At 41.3% G+C, this 24784-nt stretch overlaps 1 protein-coding gene across 2 annotated transcripts in view; it reads left to right on the top strand.

The window, feature by feature from the left end:
* Nucleotides 1-24784, top strand: part of FOXK2 (forkhead box K2) — a 71083-nt gene that overhangs the window by 3121 nt on the left and 43178 nt on the right. The window contains exons 3-6 of one of the 2 annotated variants that reach the window (XM_061377050.1): nucleotides 1131-1334; nucleotides 1420-1545; nucleotides 1816-1941; nucleotides 19712-19774. In XM_061377050.1, coding sequence (XP_061233034.1) covers nucleotides 1131-1334; nucleotides 1420-1545; nucleotides 1816-1941; nucleotides 19712-19774 — 519 coding nt within the window. The remainder of the gene's footprint in view (nucleotides 1-1130; nucleotides 1335-1419; nucleotides 1546-1815; nucleotides 1942-19711; nucleotides 19775-24784) is intronic. The other variant, XM_061377051.1, reaches the window with a different exon arrangement.

Below are 24784 nucleotides of genomic sequence, written 5' to 3'. Positions count from 1 at the left end.
GTCACTGATTTAGTATTTTCCTTTCAACAAGCAAGTCAAATGTCACATATTCTCTGCTCCTTAAGAGGATGTGTCTGACTTTGTCTCTGAATCTGGTCTTTCAGGAGGTAAAATACCCTATGCAGTATTATACTGTACTATTATAGAGGATTTTTGCAATTTGTACTGGGAACATTGCTTGGAAAACCCGTGTTTCCTATCTTTTGTACCACGTTTACTGAAGTTATTAAACGAGTATTTAAAGATCTATTTTGTTACCTGCTCCCTCTTTGCACCAGTAACTTGCAGATGCCAGTTTTTATCTCCGGGGCACGCAGTGCTTTCACTGTGACTGTCGTTAACTTCACTTTTTAATGTTTAAAAAGGCTTTAAATCAGTTTCCTTAAAACTGGTACTCGACCTCTGCAAGCACTCTTACCCCGCACCGCGGAAAGCAGCGCTGTCCGAGGCCTTTTCTCGCAGGGACAGCAGACGCAGAACGCCGGTAACCTCATCTGGAGGCGCCTGGATTAACCCCGGAGCAGCTCCCGAGTGCCTGGGGGGGTCCTGACCCTTGCCACCCCTCCCGCTCCGGGAGCAGTCGCTCGGTCCCCCTGAGGCTCCGCCACGACCGGCCCACTCTCACGTGAGCTGTACGTCATCAGCGCGCGCCTTTGATCACGTGCCTCGTGTTTATGTCAGCCGCTGCTGGAGGGGTTGTGTTGATGTTCGTGGCGGGTGAGTGTCTGACCTCCCTAGCGGCTTCCACCAGCGGGGTGTGAGGAGGCGGCGAGGCGCTGCCATGGAACCGGAGGGGCTGGAGGCTCGGGACGCGGCAGGGAATGGGTATTCCCTTAGGGACGGCCTTAGGTGGGGTTGTCCCGGCGCCCGTCGCCGTGGCCTACCTGGAAACGACCGAGTTCGTCGGAGAGACCGGGTAGGCGTTTGCCTCTGCGCCTTTCTCCCCGTAAAGGGCTGCGCGCCATGGCGGCCGCGTCTGTTGAGAGTCGTGTTCGTTTGGAGTGGTTTATGTGCTTCATAGGAATAGAAGGTGGTTGTCTATCAGTCTGCGCTACAAGGACTCAGAACACAGAGGTACAACCTGTTAGTCCGAGGTCTCGCTCACTAAACAGTCTTTTCTTTATATCTAGGCTTACAATGTCGCCACCACCAAAGAGATGTGGGAGGCCTCCGGTGCTGTCTTTTCTGGAAAAGAAAAAGAGAAAGCAAAGTCTTGATAGAAGAAGGGGGAAAACAAGGATTTATGTGGGAAATCATATTGACCGATGGTTGGCGCTTAAGGAAAAGTTAGATTTCAGAAATGACGCAGAAGTTGCAGGGTTTTTACTGGACTTGTAAGTAGACTGTCCCAATATTCCTCTATTTAATGCCAAGTAAGTAATTTTTGCCATTAATACCAACTGCTTATTTTCTTTCTAGGTATGACAGCCATGACCCATTATCAAAAGCTTCAGTCTGTTCCCTCTCTCAGGGTATGAGAAGAATTACTGTGAAAGAAGAAAAAGCAGTGCCAGGCAGTGCTTCTTTAATAGCAGCTGATGGAATGTTAGTAGTGTACTCTCTATACATGTGAAGGGTGGATGACATATTTTTCATGATAGTACTTGAAAAATGCAGTGGAGTTTATGTAAGAAAGAGGGAAGTGTGCAGCTAATTTTACTAAAATGGAAGATGGTTTTATATCCTTTGTAGAACAACTTATGTATGCCTTTTGTTGTTTGTATTGTTGAGCACATAATGCCAGTCTAGACAAAACAAACAAAACTTTTTTTGCAGAAAAAATGTTTCAGTTAACAGCTTGGGTTGTATTTGCAGGTATGACAATGACGATCAGTTGTCTGAAGAATCTGCTTGTTCTGGACTTGGAGATGTGAGAATTGTAACTGTGAAAGAAGAGGGGGAGATGCTGGTCGACTGCTCATCCACAGAGAAGGATGACACGTTAGTGATGCTATGCGTTTTTTCACGTTTTGCATTTGAAAATATTTTGCATTGGTTTTATCACCCCAATTAATTTTGTTCATTAGGAACTCTTGCCATTCATGCTCTGATTTATTAGCTAAAACCATGTTGGTACATAATGGTTGGTCCAGTCCTTCTGAGGCACGAACCTAAGAGAGACTTTGGAAAAGTTGTAAAGCTCTTAAGAGTGCACACAGCAAACCTGCTCGTTCAGTGACTGACTGCCTTAATTTCATACAAGATTCACGACTGGGACAGGACAAGAAAATAGCCAGTACTTTACATCTATCTTAGTCACTTTGAATAAGCAGCTAGGTTTTTACAGTAGTACAGTCTCCAGGCAAGTGCAATTGTGTGTGCTTTAACTTTTCTCAAAGACGTTTCATTGTTGACGGAGTGATGTGACATACAAAGTGACGTGTTAACCTATCTAAAACTAGTGCTGTGCTCAAGAGGCAACCACACCATCAGTCGACTGCTGATTTCTTTTACTGCAGTGTCATCAGTAACTGAGACATTCACATTTGAGATCAGAGGAGCCTCAAATAGGTATGCTTGTCCATTACTCTTTATTTAGGTTTCAGTTATCCACAAGAGTGTTACTGAATAATTGTAATTTCATCCATGATTTTAGTTATCTGACCTTTATTAAAATGTATTTTTCTGTGTGTGCAGGGGTCCACAGAGAAGCTGGGACACGACGCTGGCATTGCATGGTGTGTTCAAACCCCTCACTAACCTGGTGAAGTATGTAACACATGCAGCATGTTTGTCTGATTCTTGTTTTCTCTGTGGTTTCGCCTATGACTTTCCTAATTCTTCTTACTTTTGCTTTTAGTAGGTGAACAAGTTGGGGTTCTGAAAGAAGTTCTGTGGCACAGAAGAATTTATGACGCTAGGTCAGGAGAAAATAAAGTGTTGATGAAGCTGGCAAACTCAAGTACATTCTTCAAAATGCCATTTTTTCTCTGGCAATGTAATGTTAGTTTGGAGTACAGCAATAATTGAATTCCTGGGACTAATTTGATACAGGTGAGACAGGGTTTGTTCTTAATTGATTGCTTATTTCAGCCTTCTGAGATGTGAGAAATAACTGTGAAAAGTTGTTTGGTATAAGAAAAACTTCTGTTTAACCTAAAAGGTAAGATATATGAAGCTTTGTTGCAGTCTCATGATACCTACATGAAGATGTTGAATTACACTGAGTATGTAAAATGCTGGACAAATGATCAGGCAAGTATGCAGTCGTATAATACTAAGAAGTGACAGCTGTCTACAAAGAGGTTAAAAAATAAGAATAGAGTTTTATGGGACAGACATCCCAATTCACACTGTTATTCTATGGAATATTTACCTATCAGGAGTTGCTGAATGGTCTCTATAATGGTATTGTTTCATTTCAGTGTCTGACCACTACATTACTAGTGATGTGTCTGGGTTTGGTTTTCATTGACAGTATAGCATTGAGGTAGTTTGATGATGTTATTGAGGGTTTCTTACAACCTGTGGCATATCCATACTGGTGATTTGGCCAAAGTCATGTTGGTAGGTGAACTTGGGCCTTTAGGGTATGACTAAATTCTGATGCTGACTTGGTGGTTTTAGATGAATGGCCAAAATGTTTACTTGTTGTAGAAAATAGTGACATTCCTTTGGACAGGAACAGTGGTTATGTTAATATGTACTTTTTTTTTCTTCTTGTTTTTAAAGGTGTGGTACTGGACTTCCTTTTGAAGGGTGGAGATGAAGGCAGGTATTTCCTGCTTTCCAGGCATTTGGGTGTCATGTTTTCCTGTTGCTGTTATTGTTTTTTGGCCTTACGGAGTATGCTTCTTGTTCTATGCTGCTAGTTTTAGGTTGGCTGAACACTAACTGTAAGGAACTGGAACTATCAGAGATAATGGGGCAAGAACACAAAACTTGCCTGCTTCATTGGTGGCTTTAATGTTTGATTTTTTGTCTTGGTATTGTACTCTTGCCTTATGATGCTAGCTTTCAGAGATTGCTGTTCTAGAGAATTAAGTTAATGGAGAAACACTGAGAGAGTCAAGCATCAGAATGTCAAGGTTCTTGCCTGGTGAAATGGTGTGGGTTTTCTGAGCTCTGGCTGTTGTGAAGAGTTGAAATAACACAGGAAGAGGAGAATGTTCAGAAATCTGATTTGAAGTATTATTGGCAGGGCATAGTCAAAGGAAAGTGTCACTGAGCCATGTCCAGTTAGGTTCTTGGGTACATCCAGTTCTCTAATGCTTCTTCTGTTGTGAATATCCAACTTTAACATTTAGAATATTAACCACTCTGGGTGCAAATGATTTTTCTGGTTTGCATGTAACAAAACAAAAGTGTCAAAGCAGATAATAAATGATTCATTGGCTTTCCTTTAATGTTTATTATTTACTCTGACATTAAGGTTGGAGAATGATGAACCAAAGTACTTCAACAGGATTTTTTCAGGAAACTTTGAGGAATTTGGGATTCTTCTGCAATATTTGAGTGATAGCAATTCAAAACTTGCCTTTGCCTATTCATTTATTGATGAGACAGATTCTCATGGTAGAACTTGACTGTCCTAGGACTTGATTCTGGGAAGTATCTAAGAACAGAAATGGAATACAAATACAAAAGAAATACTCGAAAGTGTCACAGCAGTTTGGTGAGGAGAACTGAAATCTGTAGGATGGGTTGGTGTCGGTCAGTAGTAACTGATAAGTTGCAGAGACCTGACTTTGAAGGCAGGCTTCAGCTTTAGTTCCTGTCTCTCCCAAAATGGTAGTGGCAACTCCTTTCATAATGATCCTTTGCTGAATGGCTTTCCTCAGAATCCTGGGATCTGGCATGAGTCTGCATTGCAAAATTTATCTGAAGTAACCTGTTGTCTGAAAAGTTGCGTGGTTACTGTTCAGACAAACCACTTATAAAGTGTTCATTCCTTATCTCAAAAAGAAACTAAACAATCATGAGGAAGAGTCTAGCAAGCTGTTAATGCTGAAGACTTAGCATGACACCAGTGTGAGCAGCTGAGGACTTTTCTTTGCAAGCAGGAAAGAAAAATTACATTTCAAAGAAAGAGGGGAAAAAAAACCCCAAACCAAACCCACGTGATTAAAATAACCTGCTTAGTAGGACAGTTTCCTGTGCTTTACCAACAAATTCATTTTTGATGCTTTGAGTAGTCTGCATTCAGACTCTCTAACTTGGCCAAAGTATAAAATAACAATTCTTAATCGAACTAAAAGATTCTGCATGTACTGCTTTTGGTCTTTAGTGTTCATAGGTAGTTTTTGATTTAAAACCCCCCCCCAAATCAACAACCAACCAAACACCCCACCCCCCAAACCACAGCTTGTGATTATTTCACTAATGTAACTTGAAAGCGAATGTGTAATCTGGCTCTTCCTTACAGAAAATTAAGACTGGGTGGTTAGTGTGACAGTTAATTTACTATAGTGCTAAGTGTTGATCTGTGTTTCATTATAGTAAAATCTGTGTATATATGTCATAAAAACATGTTGGTCTGATTATAGGTATTGCACATGCAAAATCACTAATGGAATTATTGTAATATTTTCCATTATTTTAAAGTTAGAATATTCTATGAGGGGAATGTACTTGCCTAGACAGACACTGTGAAACAACGCAAACGTTTCCTATTTAGATATTTGAATGGCATATTGTAACTGTTGTCATTATGTTACTTTCCAGGGTGAGCAGCAAGAAGAAAATCAAGCTCTTGTATAAGACTACTGGGGCAGTTTTGGTTCATTTTGATTTTGCTGTGAGGGTATTGTGAACTGTAAAGGATTACTGTAAGTTCTAGTATGAAATCCCATGTTACTTGTTGAACAACACATTAAACTTAATTACCTAAAGTTTTATTGTGTTACGCTAGCATTAATAAAGTGTGTGGAGTGGATTATTTCACTGTGAGAGTCTGTACGTAGATCTCTGAAGGGCAGCAAGAAATAACAAGCCAAAATGCTGGTAGGTATTGCTGAAGCTTATTTGGAATTTATTAACTGTAGGTTTTGTTAATGAAAAAGTTCCTCTCATTTTATTTAAAACTCATAGGGTTAAAACAGAAGCAACATTCTGGTAGCAGTCAAAGCATCAAGCATGCTTCCATCCCAAATGTTTCTTGGAATGCTTTTTTTAGGGAACAAATTCAATGTATCCCACACCCTGGAAGGTATTCTTGCAGTTTATTGGTGCACTTAAAAATGATGGGTAAAAATATTGAACTACATAGTGTGTTGTGTTACTGCCTTCTGAAAAATGAGTACTCAATATCAGCTATGACTTCAGTTATCTAAATATATTTCATTATTGACTAATTTGATCTCTTGATTTGGCTTTTGATGCCACAAAAGCTGATATATGATGATTCTTAATTATTTCCTTTTCTTAACAAAGATGAAATGAGTGTGGAGAACTTTTAGTAACTCAAGTTCAACAGAATAGTGTTGGCGGTTTTGAATTTGTTTTGTAGTTACCAAGTATGGGTAATCCTGGCAAGTTTTTAACAAGCAATTGTGAAATGAGCATGACTGTATTCAGTATATGTTTGTCAGAAAGTCAGAAACTCCCAGCCTTCTGATTTTTGTTGTCTTTAACCACACACGTTCATAAGCATTTAGGTCTTGATCTTACAGTATTCAAACCAGCTGGGTTTTCCCATAAACTTATAGTAGAACAGCCTCTCTCTGTGGAGAAATTCCCCTGATTAGGTCATTACACTCAACATACAGTTTCTTCAATGAGGTACTTCAGCTGCTGTAAGAAACTGCTGCTTTGAACTATTCTTTTGTTGCTTTTGAAGTATCAAGGTTTACTATGTTGTCATACTAACAATCTATCTTCTGCCAAATGTTGCACAGATAACTCTTTTAAAATAAAGCAGAGAAGATGATTTGAAGCTTTCTCAAAATGAAAATGCTACTTCCAGCGTCCTTCTGTGTTCTCTCTTTGCTATCTACCTTTCAGATTTTTCTTTGACTGCTAAGCAGTCATTCATGTCTGTGACTCACTTTGGCTCACAGAGAGACTACAGCTAGTGGCACTAGTTGTCAGCGAAGTGTCTTTCAGTGTTCTCATATCTATTTATTTATTGTCAGTGACCTCAAGAGAAGAGGACTCAGCCTTCAGGAATGTCAGTTCAGTTTTCCTCCAAAGTATAGAAGATCATAGAAGAATCTGCAACTGCAGTAGCTTATTTCAGTAAGGAGCTCTGCCCTTCTGTGGCATTTAAGCACCATCTTGTCAGCCTCTTTTAACCTAGTTCTTGTGCCTTTGTAAATGCACACTAAAAATATTTAGATTTAATGACTTATTTTTGTGGAAGTAAACTTAATACTGTGGATACATGATATGTTGAGGTGCACTCCCTATCTAGAATTACTAATAGAACAATTATTTGGTGTGTAGTACTTGAGTGTAGTATGATTCAGCCCATACTGATGTTTTCCCCAAAAGCTCCCATAAGACTAGCACTTCATGCAGAAGAAAAGTCAAGAGAAAAGCAGACTCTGAAAAAATTCCTTTTGTCATGATACAATATGCATGAATGATATATTTTGAGTTGTTGTATCAATATATCCTCTTGAACATCTAACTTCAGTAGAACATTAGTTCTATTTTAGTATTAGTATTTTCCAGTCAATGTTGCATACTAGTGAATTGATGATTCAGAAACAAGATTCTTATTTCTGCCAAGAATATGGCAAGAGCAATGGCTATGCTCATGTAAAAACAGCTGAGGAAGTTTTTCTGCACTTATGGAAATTGCTGAACTTGGATATATTCAAATGTCAGAACTAAATCAATAGAAATTTGCACTGTTGTTCCAATGATATGTTAAGAATACACACGTAGAATAAGCAAAATAGTTGGCTTCTTGGCAATCCTGAGTATAGGTTTCTGACCTATGTGATATGAAAATAAGGACATTTTTTGTATGCATGTATAGTGAAAGACAAACAGTGGCTGTAAAAACACAGAACTCTTTTGTGTGTGTTTTTAATGTGACTTCACTGTCCCAGTTGCTTTCATTAGAACTGTGGATTTATCAAATCTTTTTGAAATGTGAGTATCTAAGTATGTAAACTGGGAAACTTCCATCCAAATAGGGGTGGGTTTTATGCTGGAACTGAAATTTCAAACCATTACCTAAACAAGTTACCATGCACCAGTTTTCATACTATTAATTTTGTATTCTATTTTGCACTTACGAGAAGTAATGTAGTAAAATCACAGTAATTATGACTGCTCAACTCAGTATTACATTAAAGCTTAATAGTTTTGTTGGATTTTTTTTTGTGGGAAAAGGGGGTTCTATATTATGATTTATTTTGGTAGTAAAACCCTGACAAAACATGAAAGGAATTTAAACCAGCTCTTGCAGCTTTCTTTGTGAAGTAAGTAGTTCTGTTGATTGTCACAGACACCACTTGGGAGGGGGGATAGAACTGAGGTGAGAGGCTGTAGCAAGTTACTCTAGGAAACAGTATTTCAGTGCCCTGTTTTCTTACTGTTTAGAATGGCTGTTAAATTCCTCAGCTCATCTTACTCTGAATGCCTGTCTGTAAAGTTTGATCATGAAGTCAGAAGTTCAGGAGGCAGAATGCTGCACCTAGACAAATTATTCAAGAACATAACAGGGAGGTAGCAGTCTGGTTTTATTCTGAATTGTTCAGACTTAGTAGATCATCTTGTTCCGTTTACTTCTCTTTCCTCTTATCTTGTGGTAAAATAGGAGTAAATTCCAAATGTAACTTTTATGAAACATGATCTGTAAGAAAGATTTAATAGTATAAAATACTATCTTAAGTGTAATGATACCTGTCATAATTTTTTCAAGATATTCTCACATCGTGTGTCTTTCGGGCTTCCAAATCAAGGCTCCCAAATGAGTTTCAATAATGTGTCATGTTAAGCACATTCTCATGAGTCACTGCTGAAAGTACTGATCACTAGATGGTAGAAGGGAAAATGCATCAAAGGAGGAATTCTAAAGGTGGGAGTAGTGGAGTTTCAGTTTCAGATTTGTAAATGAAGTGTGGGTTAGAAAGGAATGGTGATCCTGAACGTGTTTTGTGGGTTGAGTGGTTACCTGTCTCAGGACAAGCCTGCTTCCTCTCTTTTCTGATGGCTCAGCAGAAGCAGTTAATACTTCATCCCATTATAATTCTAGAGAGACTCCTCACCACTACAGGAGTCAAAGCTGTGGGGAGTGAGGATTCAACGGATAAATTGGACGCTTCTGAGATCAGATAGAGCTGATAGGTGTGAGAAGTCTGGCATCTCTGCTGCCTCACTTAGATCATAAAGCAATACTTCTGTACTTCCTGTGTTTATATGTAAAATTGATTGTATGTAAGATACCAAAATGAGTCTGCCTCTCAGTGATGTTTGTGATCACGCTTTACATGCAGTACTCAGTGTAGGTTTTTCTGTAGACTTGGCTTAGGGTTTCTAAACAAGTGTGTTTGTATTGCTATTATGTATGGTGTTTGTAATAATACTGTGTTTATAACAGTAAAAAAAATCCCAAACCCAAACTCTGGTGAATGTGCCCTGAATGTGCAATAGGTAGAGACATTGATCAACCAGGGTGTTTCATGTTGATTTATTTGATTGCTATGATTTTTTCTTAAAATAACTTTTGACCGACCCAACTGAAAGTGTGCATTATTATCATTAATTGCCAAGATCCCTATGTGTTTGAGCAACCGGAATCACCTGTGAGTCAGTTATTATGGACAGATGTGTACATTCCCCCAAAGTCATTTCTGTTGTTCCAGGGCAAAGTACAGGAGGTAAAAGCAAAGGAGAGAACAAAGTTTGAATGGTGTTTAAATGACTGGAAACCTTCTGATGCTTTTAAATTGGTTTTTCTTACTCTTCATGGTTCTTTGCCATCTTATATGCTCCTTCTTGGATGGTCAGCCTTGTTGCAGACTTGCGTTTGTGATCTTTGCTTAAACGATCATTTCAAAGCAGTTCAAGTGACCTGTTTTTCAAATGAAAATGTTCTGTAACGCTGAGACAAGAAATGCCATCTTCAGTAGCAAAAAATAAGATTAAAACCTATTGTAGTAGGATCTTTCTGTCGTTTTAAAAATTCATCACATGATAAACTAAACCTAGTTTTGAGTGTAGTGCAGTAGTGCTCATTGTGTGATTCAGCTGTTGATCTGGGATGACAAACTGAATCTGTACAGACCAGCTGGGATACTTCTTGTGCTGTTTCTAATCCCAAAATAGATAAAACTACTTGTGGATAGCGAGAGCAATATATTTCATATCTACAAATGACTTTTCCCAAAAGGCAGCCAAAAGTACAGGTTGCAGTAGGTGCTTCTCACAGGTGACAACGTTTCTTGTCTTTTAACATGCTAATGTGTGATCTCACCACTAGGAGCTTGGACAAGATTTGAGCACAAATATCTCAACAGACTGCACTTCGGCTGTGAACTATTATACACATTAAGGCAGCTGTGGAGGTAGCAGCAGGAGTGGTTTTATGTATGTGTAGAAAATGTCACTGTTCCTGTAATTTGTGTAGCTGTTGTCTACCTGTACATAAAGTAGTCCTAAATCAGCATTTTTAAAAGGCTGGTCTTACGATAAAGATTTGCATAACTTTATTTCAAGATTTATGAATGTGATGTAAATCAACATACAGAAATAAGGGTGGGGGTTTGGGGGTTTTGTATTTTCTTTTTAAAGATAGCTTCCAAAAGCCGTAGCCAGAAGAGATCCTTAATCAAAATCTAAAAATGCTCTAGTGAACGTACACAGTGTTCCTGTAAGCTTTTCATAGCAAGACCGTGTGCTTATTGCAAGGTTGTGTTTCAGGGTAACAGGAACACCGGGGAGTCTGATGTGTGTTTGTAACGAGAGGCCAGGGTTCGCATTTCAGCAGAGCTGCTCATGCAGCTGCTCTGCTCCCCTGTGCTCCCTCCGCATTGATTGCAGTCTCACCACGGTCTCTAATAGCACACACACTACTGTGTGAGTCCAGGTGGTAAACTGGACATGGGAACTCATCACCTTCAAAATGGTGTTGTCATTTTTCTTCATTCCTGTCACTTCTTTCATCTGGTTTGTCTCTTCTTCATACAGACACCTGCTGGCACAACAGGAGGTGCTGTCAGGATGGGTGCTGGTGGTGATCACAGAAAGGACACTACCACTGCAAACTTGCTATTCAGCTGTTGGCTAAATATTTATCTGTGATGTGAAATACCTTTTAACCTTCTAGTAATTCATAAAAGCATTGAGGGAAAAGCTGATCCGGTTATTTAAACTTCTCTGTCAAATTATATTGGGATTTTAGGCAAATAATACCTACTTTCAGTGACAAAATTAGGAATTAGAAACAGGATATTAAGAATATAACTTAAAATTATGAGCTTGAGTTTTTAAGAACTCGGACTAGAATGAAGAAGAAAAAAGAATTTTGAGGATATGTTTTAAACTCCCTTATTTCCAGTTCTGATGTCTTTTTGATATTAGCTCTTTGTTGTGTAAGATGGCAAAGGTGAGTTCCACAATACAATGCAGTGTTGATGCATTTAATGCTCTAGTAAAACCATGAATTCCCAAAGAGGGGAGGTGTTGTATTTAAAAATCTGTATTGAGGATTGGAGTGTGTGTGTATGAAAGATTATTAGATACAAATGTGTTCCTGTTTTGGATGTCCAATGATTCCTTCTTCTCTCCTGCCTACCTCTACTCTAATCTTGTTATATTCAGTTATGGTTTCTGGATGATGAATGCACTGTGTGCATCTTTCTTGTGTACTAAACGCCAGCCTCAGGAATTACTGTAACTCTTCTTCTGCAAATAACAGTCTTTTTGTCTTTCCTTACAAAGGAAGAAAATTACCAGAGTGAGATTTTCAGCTGTGTTTACACTTTCAGGTTTGTGGAGAGATGGACAGAATCACAGATGTCTGATGTTCAGAAAAAGTTGAAAATCTGTGAATGGAAAATGCTATCTGTAGGAGTAATTGTAGACTGTTACTGGTGTTAATTATAGGAAGCATGTCCTTATCTGCATTTGCTTCTTTGTTTAATCAGACTAGAGGAGAAATGCAAGAATTAGAATGTGTGTATCATGTGACATTACAGAAACATGCTTTGGTTGTACAAGGGCTATTAGAATAAGAGACTTAAAAAGCCTCTGTGATGGTATGTCGCCAAATGGAGTACATGTGGATATTGTCATACTAAAGCAAACTAAGTTGATAATGCTGCCTTCCAAGTTTGTCCAACCTGAGCGGCCAAAGATCCCCCCTCTGGAATTAAAAAAGATCAATATTTTTTATTATAAGTTAGATGACGTAAAACACACAAGAAAACCCCAACCTGCCCAAAGGTCAGTCATTGAGCCAAATGTGCAAATAAAATCATTACTGGAGAGCTCTGTAACAGTAAATGACAAAGTAAATGTGTTGAGTTACTTGTCATGGGTCAGTCTGCATAATTGTGCTTACATCAGTTTGGTTCCATCAAATAGCTTCTTGCTAAGTGTTTTCTGGGGAGGAAGAAAAAAGCTTTATTAAGCAAAATAAAGGCAATTTGAATGAAAAGTGCCATTAGGGATGTGATGGGGAAAATACAAATGGTCCCTTGAAACTGATTAGTTGAAAGTTAAAAATTCAGCTGAATCCATGGAGCCTGCCAACACACTAATTAAACCACTGAGTTGTTGGCTTTGTATTAACTGAACTCTTCAAGTCATCTACCAGCATGGCCACAAGGAAATGAAAGCAGTCTGCAGTGCAGGTTTTGTGCGGCAGTTCCATTTACAGACATGCTCTAAAATTAATATTTTAATGGAGAAAGGTATCTTGCAAAATTATTTTGAATTAGAAATGTCGATGGTGATGTGTGAAAATCATCTGATTTCAAGTTTGTGCCCTTGGGAGCTACAGCCTACTAATATTTCAACTCTACTTCTACTCACATTTTTTAGCTTTGTTTGTATCTTAGGATCCTGTTAGAAATGGCTAGATTTGTTTTTCCTTCCCCATATTTAGTTCTTATGGATATTAGCATCTTATATTTCCAGTAGTAAACTGCGATGTTTTTGTTCTCGGTGAGCTTCAGGTTGCATAAGCAAGTTATGAACAGGTTGTAAGACCAAAAAGGTTGATGCTGTGGTACACGCTATATAGTTGATGCATGTTACAGTGTTTTCTCTAGTGCTATAGTCCTTCCTCAGAAATGCTGTTTTTATAATTCTATTATTGTGGGGATACATATTACCTGTATATGAATGCTTCTATTCAGGTTAGCATTCTGCGACTTCTGCTGAGACAACTCTATCCTTCTCTTGTTTTGGGTTTTTTTCACAAGCAACTTAATTTTCCCTGACCCATCTTTGCATCTTTCTTGGTTATTTAATACCAAGCAATGCAGAACTACATGTTGCTAATGGAAGCAACTGTACAAATCACAGTTTGTTTCAGATCCTTGTTCGGTTTTCTTATGATCCAAACAGGCAGTTCCTGTTGCCTCACAAAGTGCTGTATAATAAACATCACTTGAGAACATAGGTAAGAAATTTCAGATCCTGGTCATGACAGGGCTGTTTATTTGCTATTTTGAATATAGTCTGTTGCACCATTCATTTTCTGTAAAGGAAATACAAATAGAAGAGTATCATCAAATTAATCACACACTAATTCAGTTAGCAAAGCAAACGGAGGTAGAGATGAGCTTTGAAGAACTTGAGTCCTCAGAGGAGAGATTCATTCCTCTGGCGGTTGGATGTCTGTCAGTAGTTACCAACTCTGAGCATTCATGGCTGGCTGAATGGGTGGCTGTTCTCTAACACACCTGCTGTCATGGTCCTGACTGGTGAGACTGATCTTCAGTTTTCCTGTCCAGATCTTGCTATTTCAATGGCTCTGTGTTAGCATTCCAACAGAAGGGAACTGTTCTCCTTGTGTTGTTCTGGTTTTCCCTCAGGGACTAACTTTTACAGGGATTATTATGCATGACCAAGGTGAAAGGTTAGAAGTGACATCTTTTGGCATCAATTTTCTATTTATAATAGGTTGAAATTGGTTTTCACTGGCGATTCACTGGAAGTTTCACTGGTTCTCAGTGTCAAAAAGATTTTGGTATTCATATTGGGACAATCTTTTTATTCCTTTTTTTTTTTTTTCCTTAATCTCAGAACAGGCTGTGCTGTCCCTTCTGTAGTGCCAGACACGTGAAGATGACTCTGAATCTTGACAAAACTCCTGTGCTGTCCTGTTACAAATGTCTCTAGTTCTGCCCCACTTTTGGCGGTTGCTTGAACACCTCATGATTTGTACAAGGCTCAAACACACTCAAGTCCAGCACAACATCTGTTTGTTGGTTCCCCCCCCCAAATTATTCTGAAGTGCTTTTTGTTGTTGTTCATATCATTGATGTAGTCTTAATCTTATTCTCACCATCCAGTTTGGGAGAAAATAATCAGTTAATTCCTCCACATCCACCTTTCTGCAGGTCTGTTTTTTTTCTCTGGCTGCCCACAGAGAAATTGGTTTACATGCAGAAACTGTTCACATGTTCCCTTGCCCAGAAGAAGTTAATGGTGTGATTTCCCCTCTCTCAATCTTTGAATGCTTTGATTTGTTCTGGGGAGTATATGTAAACTGAAGTAAGTTTCACAGAAAAAGCAATTAAATATGACAACCCTTCTGAATATTTTGAGATTCATTAGGGATATAAGAAAATCTTTTGGGCCAGGCCTGAGGCTTGCTTTGGTATCTTGGCTTGGTATTCAGGAAAAGAGAGATTCGCATGCAGCTCCATCTTATGTCAGTTTTACAAATGCAACTACAGGCAAGATTAGTTTTTGCTAGCTTTGCTATAAGCAGAGAAAAGAGGTGGCCCTTGTACTATAGGACTTCTAATAGGGGTAGAAAATTTACTATTTTAACTTGTCCAGGCTTTGGCTATGTAATTAAAAATTATAATGCTAAATACTTTATATGGATATGAAAAATAGGTCTGCTCTCCTTTTTGTTACAGGATTGTTCTTTGAATTCACCCAGTTTTCTCACAGAAATCTTAAAATATCTGTTATGGAACATGAGGTTGTTCCCACTGCTTTTGCCTTGTTACTTCGATAACATTTGTCTCTACTGAAAACAACTGCAATTTCTTAACCTTTCTGTAATAGTGTTTTCATACCTCATCATCTCAGTAACTTGTCTCTGAACTTTGCTGTAGTTATCCTTTTGGACAGAGTAAGAAGTATATCAGAGAAGATAGCATAAAGAAAAAGACATCTGTTTTTTTGTTCTTCTTGTTTTGGGTTTGGGTGGGTTTGTTGTTTTTTTTTTTTGCTTATTATTGGCTGAGGGAATGGCATTGATTTTAAAAAACTAAACCAAAAAGCCCAAACCAAAACCAAGCTGCTTTTGATAAGTTTCATTTCTCTCCTCATGAAATGACAACTCTAAATTAGAATGCTCTGTCATGAAAAGAATATTTTAAAGTTTGATTTTCTTACTGATGATTATTAGTTTACGCTTGGGAGTGGGTTCAACTTGCCTTTGGTTATCTGTTTCATTTAGGTTATTGACATTTCTCTCATTCCTGTCTGGTTTTGATTAATATAAATCATTTTGTCATTTACTCATTGCCTACCCTATCTTACACTCTCCACTCCCACTTGCCTGCTGTTTTCTGCAAACCCAACTACAACTCCTGTTTTTGTTGAAGTGGCATCTGCTGTGTATAATGGTAACTGCAGCCGTTACCTCCTTCGGATGCCTGGAACATCTCTTCTAGATAAGCTGGACCTTGGCACCCTGAGCTGCTTCTTTTCCTTTGCAAGGTTTAGTTTATGATACTAACGGTATGTGATGTGGGATTGCAAAAAGGAGACTGAAACATAATTACTCTCAAAATTAGTTAAGAGTAAATCCTTTCTGTCTTGGTGAATGGGCTCGGTGTGTTCTAGTGGGGCTGTTTCTCTACAGGAGGAGTGCTGGCCTTTGGTTTTGTGAGAATGAACCTCTAATGGCAAAAAAAGAGGCAAATTTACTTGAAGTCAAATCTTACAATAGAGCTGCTTAAATGGAGTCATAACTGATAGCAGTAAGTACTGATTAGCAATAAAACCAGAAAGTGTTGCAAGGGGTAAGGTTCAGTTTCTCTCATTATGCTTCAGGACTTCATAGTGGTAGAACTGTAGAAATGGGTAACAAAACATTAAAAATGCTTTTGAATCATCAGGTTAAGATTTTAAAAGAGAAGCGTGAGGAATAATCATCAACTTACTTGACAAAGCGCAGACTCCCTGCAGGGCTGAATTGTGAAGTAATTGGTTGCGTTTCCAGTTAACACAGTAGTGCTGCTGTGGCTTCTGAATCTCCTTGTGTGCGCTGCTTGAGGAGCAGCCTCCTGAAGGTGGGCGCGATGCTTCACTTGAAGGCGTGAAGTTGTACTTTTGGTGTCTGCTGTTGCTAGAAGCAAACCCCTGCGGGCTTCATCCCTCGGTCCCTAACTGAGCACCCCCCACCACCGCCGCAGGGCGAAGGCTTTTCCTCACACAGCTGCGGGTGCAGCGCAGGAAGCGTGCGGGCAGCCGGGCACCCGCTGCGGCCTCGCCGTGTTCACAGACACGCGTGTGAGGGAGCGCGGCCGCCATGACCTGCGCGGAGCGGTGGGTAAAGGGCGGGAAGCGCGCGGCTCCCCTCAGGCGGGCGGCCATTACCTGAGGCGAGCCGGCCACCGGCTCCTGCAGCACTGGCTTCTTTTGTCTCCGAAGTGAAGAGGACACTAACAAGTGACTGCTTGAGGCCAGGTAGTTTTGCCCTCCCCAATTCCTCCTCCAAAAAAACCGTGTTCATTTGGATGTGTTAGGCAGCCTTAGGAGTATTAAACTTTCCAGCCTTTCAATAGGAAAAAAGAAAAAAAGCCTATGAAAAATTGACTTTCGAGGTACAGCTCTTTATTTTCTCCTATTGATTTTAAAGTCACTTCAGGAATGGCTGGGTCTGTAACTAGAGAGCTGCACACCATCCCAATAACTTCCTATTAATACTTTGAAGTAGTTACGTGATGCTTTTCTAACACTTCCCCTTGACCAAAATGGATTTTTGAGAAAACAGCTAAGTCCCAGTAAGAGTCCCACTACATTTTACACACGTCGTTAAATTTAAGCATGTAAAGAGCTCCAGTATGGTTTTGGAGATAACCTAAAAATGTGGTTGTATATGGCACCATTTTTGAGGCTGTGTTGGAGGAAGTTGTTAGTGCTTACCAAGGGGATTCTCACCTATTAAATAGGAAAAGATGTGTGCTTGTCAGGTACTGGGATATTGACAGGTGAGATCTTCATTTGGCTGTGCAGGTTTTGGGATTTGAAGTGCTAATAGTTGGTAAATCGTGTCTGAGTGTTACTGAGAAGTGGTTTTGCCAATTAACTTTGTAGGGTTTTGTTTAACAAAAATCAAATCTCACTGGAAGTTTGTGACACTTGCTGCAATAAAAAGATTACGGATCACTTCTAATGGCTTTTAAAAGCTGTTTAATGCTGGCTGTGTCAAAGTAAGCAATTAGGGTCACTTAATCTACTTGATTATTCATCAGTTTCCTCTAGTAGTATTCCATGCTTTTGGATACGGGAAAATGTGCATCTTAAGAAGGCTGCCTCACCACTTTGTAGCCCTCGGTACAGAGCACATATATGTAAGAAGAAAACCAAATAAAGAAAACTTGATTATATGACAGTTCACGGCACAAGCGGGCTGTAAATGAACACCCTTGTGTTGCTATAGCTTCAAGAAAAATAGAACATGTCTAAAAATACATAGTCATTTAAAGCAAATTGGTCAAATAAAGTAGTATTAATGGATTAGACCTTACACAGTCCTTATGCATTTGTGTTTAAACTAGGTCAGATTGTTTTAAGTTTAGATGATGTGCGTGAGGTTTGCTTATTCTTCATTTCTGTGATGCTGCATAATTCCATGTGGAGTGGTAACAGTGGGCTGCTTAGTTCAGATGTGGAGGAGTGCAGTGGGTGCTTTAAGACCTCATATAGTATCAGTGGCAACTGCAGCAACTGGGTGCCTCAAAAGATTGTTTTGGTTGATATCCTGAAGCCCTAGTTCTGTCCTGAGTCGTTATGGTGGATGCAACGTAGGCTCAGCTTGTAGGGAAGAAAAATGCGTGGAAAAGTAGGTATGTGCTGTGCAGCTCAAAGATCAGGAACAGGGTATGTCCAAGGAATGATTTCTGTGGAACCAAGACACCCAGAAGTGTGTGGGAGAACTGTGTGTAAGTTCTACCATATCTACCTGCTCTGTCTCCTGCTTTGCCCAGCAGAGGACAGAATGGCAGGTGGGCAGGTCATAATGACCCGTGACTGCACAATTTGGTGTGGTCACCAAGTGACTAAATCCACACCAATTTAGAAAAACATTGTCAGAAAGATCTCAGCTGCAGTCTTAAAAGGGATATAGTTTCTGATAATGGAATTCGGTGTTTGCTCTATGGTGTTGGCAACAGAAAAGTCAACAGACTTTCTGATGGTGTTCAGTCACTGTTTTTAGAGTAGCATACTGATGGTTGGACACTTGGAGAGTAATTTCAGTCTGTACTGCAAAGCTGTCAGCATTCTGTGTCAATAGCTGTGTTCTCTTATGCTGTTCCATCATGAAAAGAACAGGAAGGTGTACCAGCTTTGTGCATTTAGTACTGGATATTATTAATAAATTAACACAAATTAACAAAGTTGTGATTCACATAATGGAAAATGTTATGGTCGTGTTAATACCTTGAACTTCTGCAAACTGAGCAGCCATGAGAGTGGTGGGAAGTGCTGCTGGCCAGATGGGAATTCACCTGGATGCTCTCCCAATCTGCTGCTTTCTCTCTCCCTGCAGGCGCAGGGGGTTTTATGAGATGGAAATCCATGGGTAGCTCTCAGCCGGTGTAACCTTCAGGATCCCGAACTGGTTGATAGCGAAGCAGGCACAACATTTCTATAGCTGCAGTGGAGCCAAGGGATAAAAAAAAGCTGCGAATCAGGGAGTCATAACTAGCTTTCTGATGCTCCACATTTTCTGTGCCAAACATATGTTGGGATAGAAGAAAGTCTGATTCTAAATACCAAAGTGTGGGCAAGATTTAAAGTTTTCTGTAAAAGCAACCAAAGCTCTAAACTGTTGCTATATTTTGCTGCATGCAGTGTGCATATGTGATTGTATAAATGGACTTACCCAGTACAGAATTGTGTTGTAGCTGCTGCTAAGACGTGCTGTTACAAACGCAAGGGTAGAAATCTGGTTTGCCATAACTCTGCAGGTAGCAGCCATCGTGTTCTGTTCTTAGGCATACATAAAATAGTTCTACAGATCTGCTGACTCAAATGTGCAAAACCAAAAGTTTGAATTCTAAATGTACTACTGGATCTTTGCTAGCAAGTTGATTGGTTTTGTGTGAAGCATAGAAATGGTTTTAAAGATGATTTTCAGACCCTGCAGAGAACTGAATAAAAGATTTAAATGTATACTGAATTATTAAATAACGGCTTCAGTGCTGTAAAAAAGCCCAAATTAACAACAAATAACCCTTCTAAACATAAAGTGTTTAAGAATACAGTAAGGCTATCTGGGCCTTTGAAGTGTTTGCAGGTTTTATATTTGTATATATACAAAAACGTGTTTTAGCACTGTCTCCACAGTTTATAGCCAGAAGTGTTTCTCAGTTTTTTTACCTCTCCCTTCTGACAGGATGCCTGGTCCTTGTGACAGCCAGAGTGGGGCACGGAGGCAGTGCGGGGAGGCTTGGAGCAGGTAAAGTGTTCTGCTTGTGAATTCTACGTTTGACAGCTGAGTACAGTTAACATGTTTTGTGGCAGCGTGTTCTGGTGGAAGGCAGGGTTGTGTGTTCTGACCGTTTTTCCCGTAGTGCTTTCTCTTGTGACTGAGGGCAGAGGGCCGGTTTGTTTTCCTTGCTCTTTGTGCCCTAGTTCCTGTGAGGAAGTGAGAACTAAAGCCAAGTGAGGTGTGAGCACTGACTTACCTGAAACTTCTAAATGTAAAGATTTGTACTTGTTTTACGGATTTTGCAAATCTAGCTGGGGAGTCACCTCCAGCTTTTAGCTAAACCGTGGGAGTCTATCCCATGCTCATGATGTGTCAGACCTCTTTTATTTTCCTGAGGTGTTTGGCGGCTATAATTGAGCAGTTATCAAGCGCTTTCCGGGCTCATCTCACCCCAGCCCTGTACGGACACCCCCAATTACTGTATACGGCCATTCCCGGGCCCTGCTTCGCGCCGTTCCCGAGAGCTCTGCTCCGCAGAGGAGGGCTGGTGACCTCGCTGCCTGGTGACAACCCCCTACGGGCGCGCGTGAGGCGCAGCCAGCACTGCTCAGGGCCCCAAGACGGGAACGCACCTCGGCCCGTCCCAGGGGACCGCGACGAAGCGGGCGGCAGTAGCCCGGCCTCTTGCAGGTGCCAGAGGCGCGGAGCCCGCCCCGGTCCCGAGAAGGGAAGGGACTACTGGAGGAAGATGGCAGGCGGGCCAGCACCGCCCTGTGCCGCCCCCCACCCTCCCGGCCGGCCGGCTGGGGAGGGGCTGCTCTGCCGCTCCCTCGGGCCGCCAGCGCCGCGGCAGGGCCAGGAGCTTGGCTCAGCGCTTCTCCGGGCGCCGCCGCCTCCGCCGGGGCGGAAAGGGCCTCTCCGCTCCCCCGCGAGCAGATCTGCTCCGTGTTTTCCGGGCCTTTCCCTTGCTCTCGGGCCCCAACACTCGAACGTGCTGCGCGGTGCTGGCCCCGGCGCAGTTCGCCATTGGCCGCGCCGCCATAGCCCCATGGGCGTGCGGGCCGCGCATTGGCCCGGCGTCGCTGTCCATCAGGCAGCGGCGGACTGCGTCAGGTTGGGTTGAGCGGCGTCCCCTTCCCTGCCTGTGTCTGTCGGCGGCTGCGGCTGCGGGGCCGGTGCGGGCGGAGGGGCGCAGCGGAGGGCGGCCCGCTCCCTCGCTCGCTAAGATGGCGGCGGCGGCGGCGGCGGCCGTGGCGCGGCTGGAGGGCCGGGAGTTCGAGTACCTCATGAAGAAGCGCTCGGTGACCATCGGCCGCAACTCGTCGCAGGGCTCGGTGGACGTGAGCATGGGCCACTCCAGCTTCATCTCCCGGCGCCACCTGGAGATCTTCACCGCCGCTCCCCCGCCGCCGCCACCGGCCGGCGCGGACGGGCCGCCGCCTCCGCCTCAGGGGGACCCAGCAGCTGCTACCGGAGGCGGCGGGGGGGACTTCTACCTGCGCTGCCTCGGCAAGAACGGCGTCTTCGTGGACGGCGTATTCCAGAGGCGGGGGGCGCCGCCGCTGCAGCTGCCCCGAGTGTGAGTAAACCGGGGGCCGGGCCTGCTTGTCCTTCCTCGGCACACCGGGGCCAGCCCTGGCCCACCCTCCGGCGCCTCGGCGCTCCAGGCTGCCCTGGCCTCCCAGGGAGGGCTGGCTGTCGCGGCTTGGGTGGTGCTGCTGCTCATCCGCGCCGGTTGTCCCCGTTGCCTTTTGGCTGGCACATGGTGCTTGACAGGCGGGGAACCGACCTCGTCCTGGCGATACACGCGAGCGGTGCCCTAGGCCTCCTTCCCGCCAGTCTCTCTCCCCGCCGCCCGGCACCACCCGGGCACCGGCGCCTCCGCATGCTGCCCTCGAATATGTCCTTCCTCCGGCGGCACGTCCAGCTCCCGCTTTAGCCCCATCGACAGCCGGTGGTACAGGTGGGAAGCGTGAACCCCGGCAGTGTTGGGGCTGGGGGTTGACAAATGGTCACCCTACTCCCGTGCCATGTCTGGCACGTAGCAAAATCTGAGTTTGGGAGCAAACCCATCTGCAGCAGTGCTTGGAGGTATTGTAATGAGCAAACAGAATTGGATACACCCTTGAGTATTGTTTACGTGCTTCAAAGGAAACCAGTCAAGTGGTTGTCCACATATCTGGGATTTCTGAATTTCAGATCAGTGCCGAGTACACCTTGTAACACCTTCGGTGCATTTGGAGAGTATGGGGTGACTTTTATGCCTGTGATTTTGTGGTAGCTTTTGCCTCTTTACCTAATTGTAACGTCTATTTATCTGTGGGTCGACTGAATCATCCACGTGAAATACTTCTGCTAGTTTCTGCGTTTAAAATGTGTTTCCTTACATGAAAACAAATACATTAGGAGTTTTTAAATGGTAATACATTCCTTTAGCATTAGCAAGCATTAACTCATTTTCTAGGGGTATATGCAAGGCCTACCTACTACATTTACTGTAAATGAGTAATCTGTGTTTTGAGGAGTTGCATGTAGGAAAAGTGAAAGTGTCTTGGTTTGGTGTATTTTAGCTGTCTTGACTTAGAAATACTTAAAAGGTTATGAGTGTTTTACCTTTACAAAACATATACCATTAGTGGCATAGTCTTAACAGCTTACAAGTTCATAAACTGTATTTAGCATATTGATGGTGGATATTTTCCACTTTGATGTCTTAATGTTAGTTTCCCCACCTGGTTTCTCTGTTCAAATCAAATTGTCTACCTTTCTGCTTTCTAGGAAATGCTTCTTCTGAAAGGGTTTACAAGTGCGAGTACATGTAGGGTTGTATAATCATGAATGCAGTTGGAGGACTTGTTTGACCTTTAAATGGAACTTCTAATTTTGCTTTCTGCTTTTTAATATTAATAATAGTTTGCCATGTGGTTAATATGTATTTTAAGCTAACACATGTATGAAATACCAATTTTTTTTTTCTTTTTAAACAGTTTGGTATAAGACACTAATTGCAGGCAAGTAATAGAGCATTTTATAGGTTGATTGCAAGAAGGCTAGAATTAGTTTGAGTAATGTAGTCACTAGCATTCTGTTAAATACTTAAGACCTCAAGAAAAAAAAAGAACACTGCTTCTCCATGCTGGCCATGTATTTATTGACTTGTAATTTATTTCTTTATACCAGTGTTGCTTTTTTAAATGGAAAGAAAATTCTGGAGGATTTTTGTGTGTCACCTTTGCATTGAACAATGATGAAAACTTGTGTGCAGTTAACGTTTCTTCACGAGTGCATGTGGGTGGTGTTACCAGCATTTGCTTGAAACTGTCTCTTCAGTGATTACACCATTTCTTAGACTGCACACTGCTAGTCTTCAGTTTCAAGATCTGTAAGCTGGCTGAAGTACTTATCTCCTGGTTACAAAATGTAGGTGTGATCTTCCACCAAGTCTTGTAAATAAAAGGTGGCATACCTTCAGTCCTGGCTGGAAACAATGGAGCGGTGTGTACACTGGCTTTCTTGAGTCAACAAGCAAAGGGTGTTATCTTGAAGGGCAAAGCCTCCAGGGTCATAGTTAGACTGGTGATTAAGATCAAATACTGCTTTATTAAAAAAAAATATAAAAGGAAAGTCTGACTGGAGTTGTGTAGGGAAATAGTAGTTTCATTATTTGCAAAGCTTTTTTTGTTTTAAACACGGGAGTCTTCAGGCAAATTCAAAGCAGACGTTATCTGCTTATAGCAAGTCATTACTGTGAATTACACATGACTAATATTGTTGGTAGCCGTGTTGTTGAGTTTCATTGTAGATTTAGCTGGTCACACTGAAGATGGTCTCCTGGATTTTTCAGATTCAAACTGTGTCACTCCAGTATAATGTAAACAGTAATCAACAATTCAAATATGATTGGAAAGAAAGTAGTTTTGGTGTCAGTTCAAGACTGATGATTGCTAACGTCCAGCTCAAGTAATCACTAGATCTATTTTTGTTGTTGTTTAATCCTGCTGTGTTGCCAGTAATATGCTTTGCCTATGATTACATAATTATTTGAAATTTTAATGGCAGGTGGAGTTTAAAAAAATCAGGGAGACCTGTTCCTTGGTTTGTTTTTAAGTCATCTTGGAAACCAAGAATGGAGGGTTCATTTCTGGTTTGTCTAATTAATAGTGACTTTCAGATGACTCCAAGTAAAATATTATTAACAGGCTTGAAATGTCTGATTTGTCACTAATAATTTTTGCAGTTCCAGTGCCCCTGGCCTTTTTTTTTCTTACTTTCAGCACAGTGTTTAGGTATTACTTTATGCTATTGAACTGCCTGGTTTTGAAATGGAAAAACAGAAATACAACTTAGTAATCTATGCAAAACACATTTTTAACACCTGGAGAAATTAAATTATTGATGTTAGAGTACACTTTTACCTGTAAGAAAGGCATCTTTGTTTCTACAGATATAAATGCCATGAAATGTGGAATTACTGTGCATTAAGATAACTGTTATGGTTGTTATTTTTAATACTTCCATGGAAGTCTTGCTCACAATTCAAATGTTTAAGTTCTCAAGCAGGAGGTAACAGCAGTGGGAAGTGTGTTTTTTGTTTTTCCAATTCTTGACAGACTCACCTACCTACTTGTGCATATACAAACCAGCTGTCGTCTTGTTAGAGAAATAAAATGGGGGCTGGAGGCAAAATAGCAATTTTTTTGTTCGTGTCCAGTAAGCAGGTCTCCTGTCAGTGTCATGACACAGAGGCGTGGGATGAAAGACGTTTTAGCCTCCTGTTACAAATCAAAGCAGCTCAATTAGTCTTTTACAATTACCTTTAAGATGCACAGGCTGTTACTCTCCAGTTCATAAAGTTCATAGTTTTTAATTGGTTTAATTTGATGCTTGTCAAATGTTCCTGGACTTCAGTGAAAGCACTGTTAGGATATATTGCTAGGTAAATAATAACATCAGTATTTGACTTTTGAGGTACTTGGCCTGAAAAATACCTTTTGTACTGGGCCTGGCAGCAGTTGTTGACAGAGCTTTTGTATACAG

Source organism: Neopsephotus bourkii, unplaced genomic scaffold (assembly GCF_033783945.1).
Source record: "Neopsephotus bourkii isolate Nb327-2 ecotype Australia unplaced genomic scaffold, CSIRO-AGI_Nbou_v1 NB_1749, whole genome shotgun sequence".
NCBI classification, from domain to species: domain Eukaryota; kingdom Metazoa; phylum Chordata; class Aves; order Psittaciformes; family Psittacidae; genus Neopsephotus; species Neopsephotus bourkii.
The sequence above is the reverse complement of the archived record's forward strand: the minus strand, read 5'-3'. Positions and strand labels throughout refer to the sequence as shown.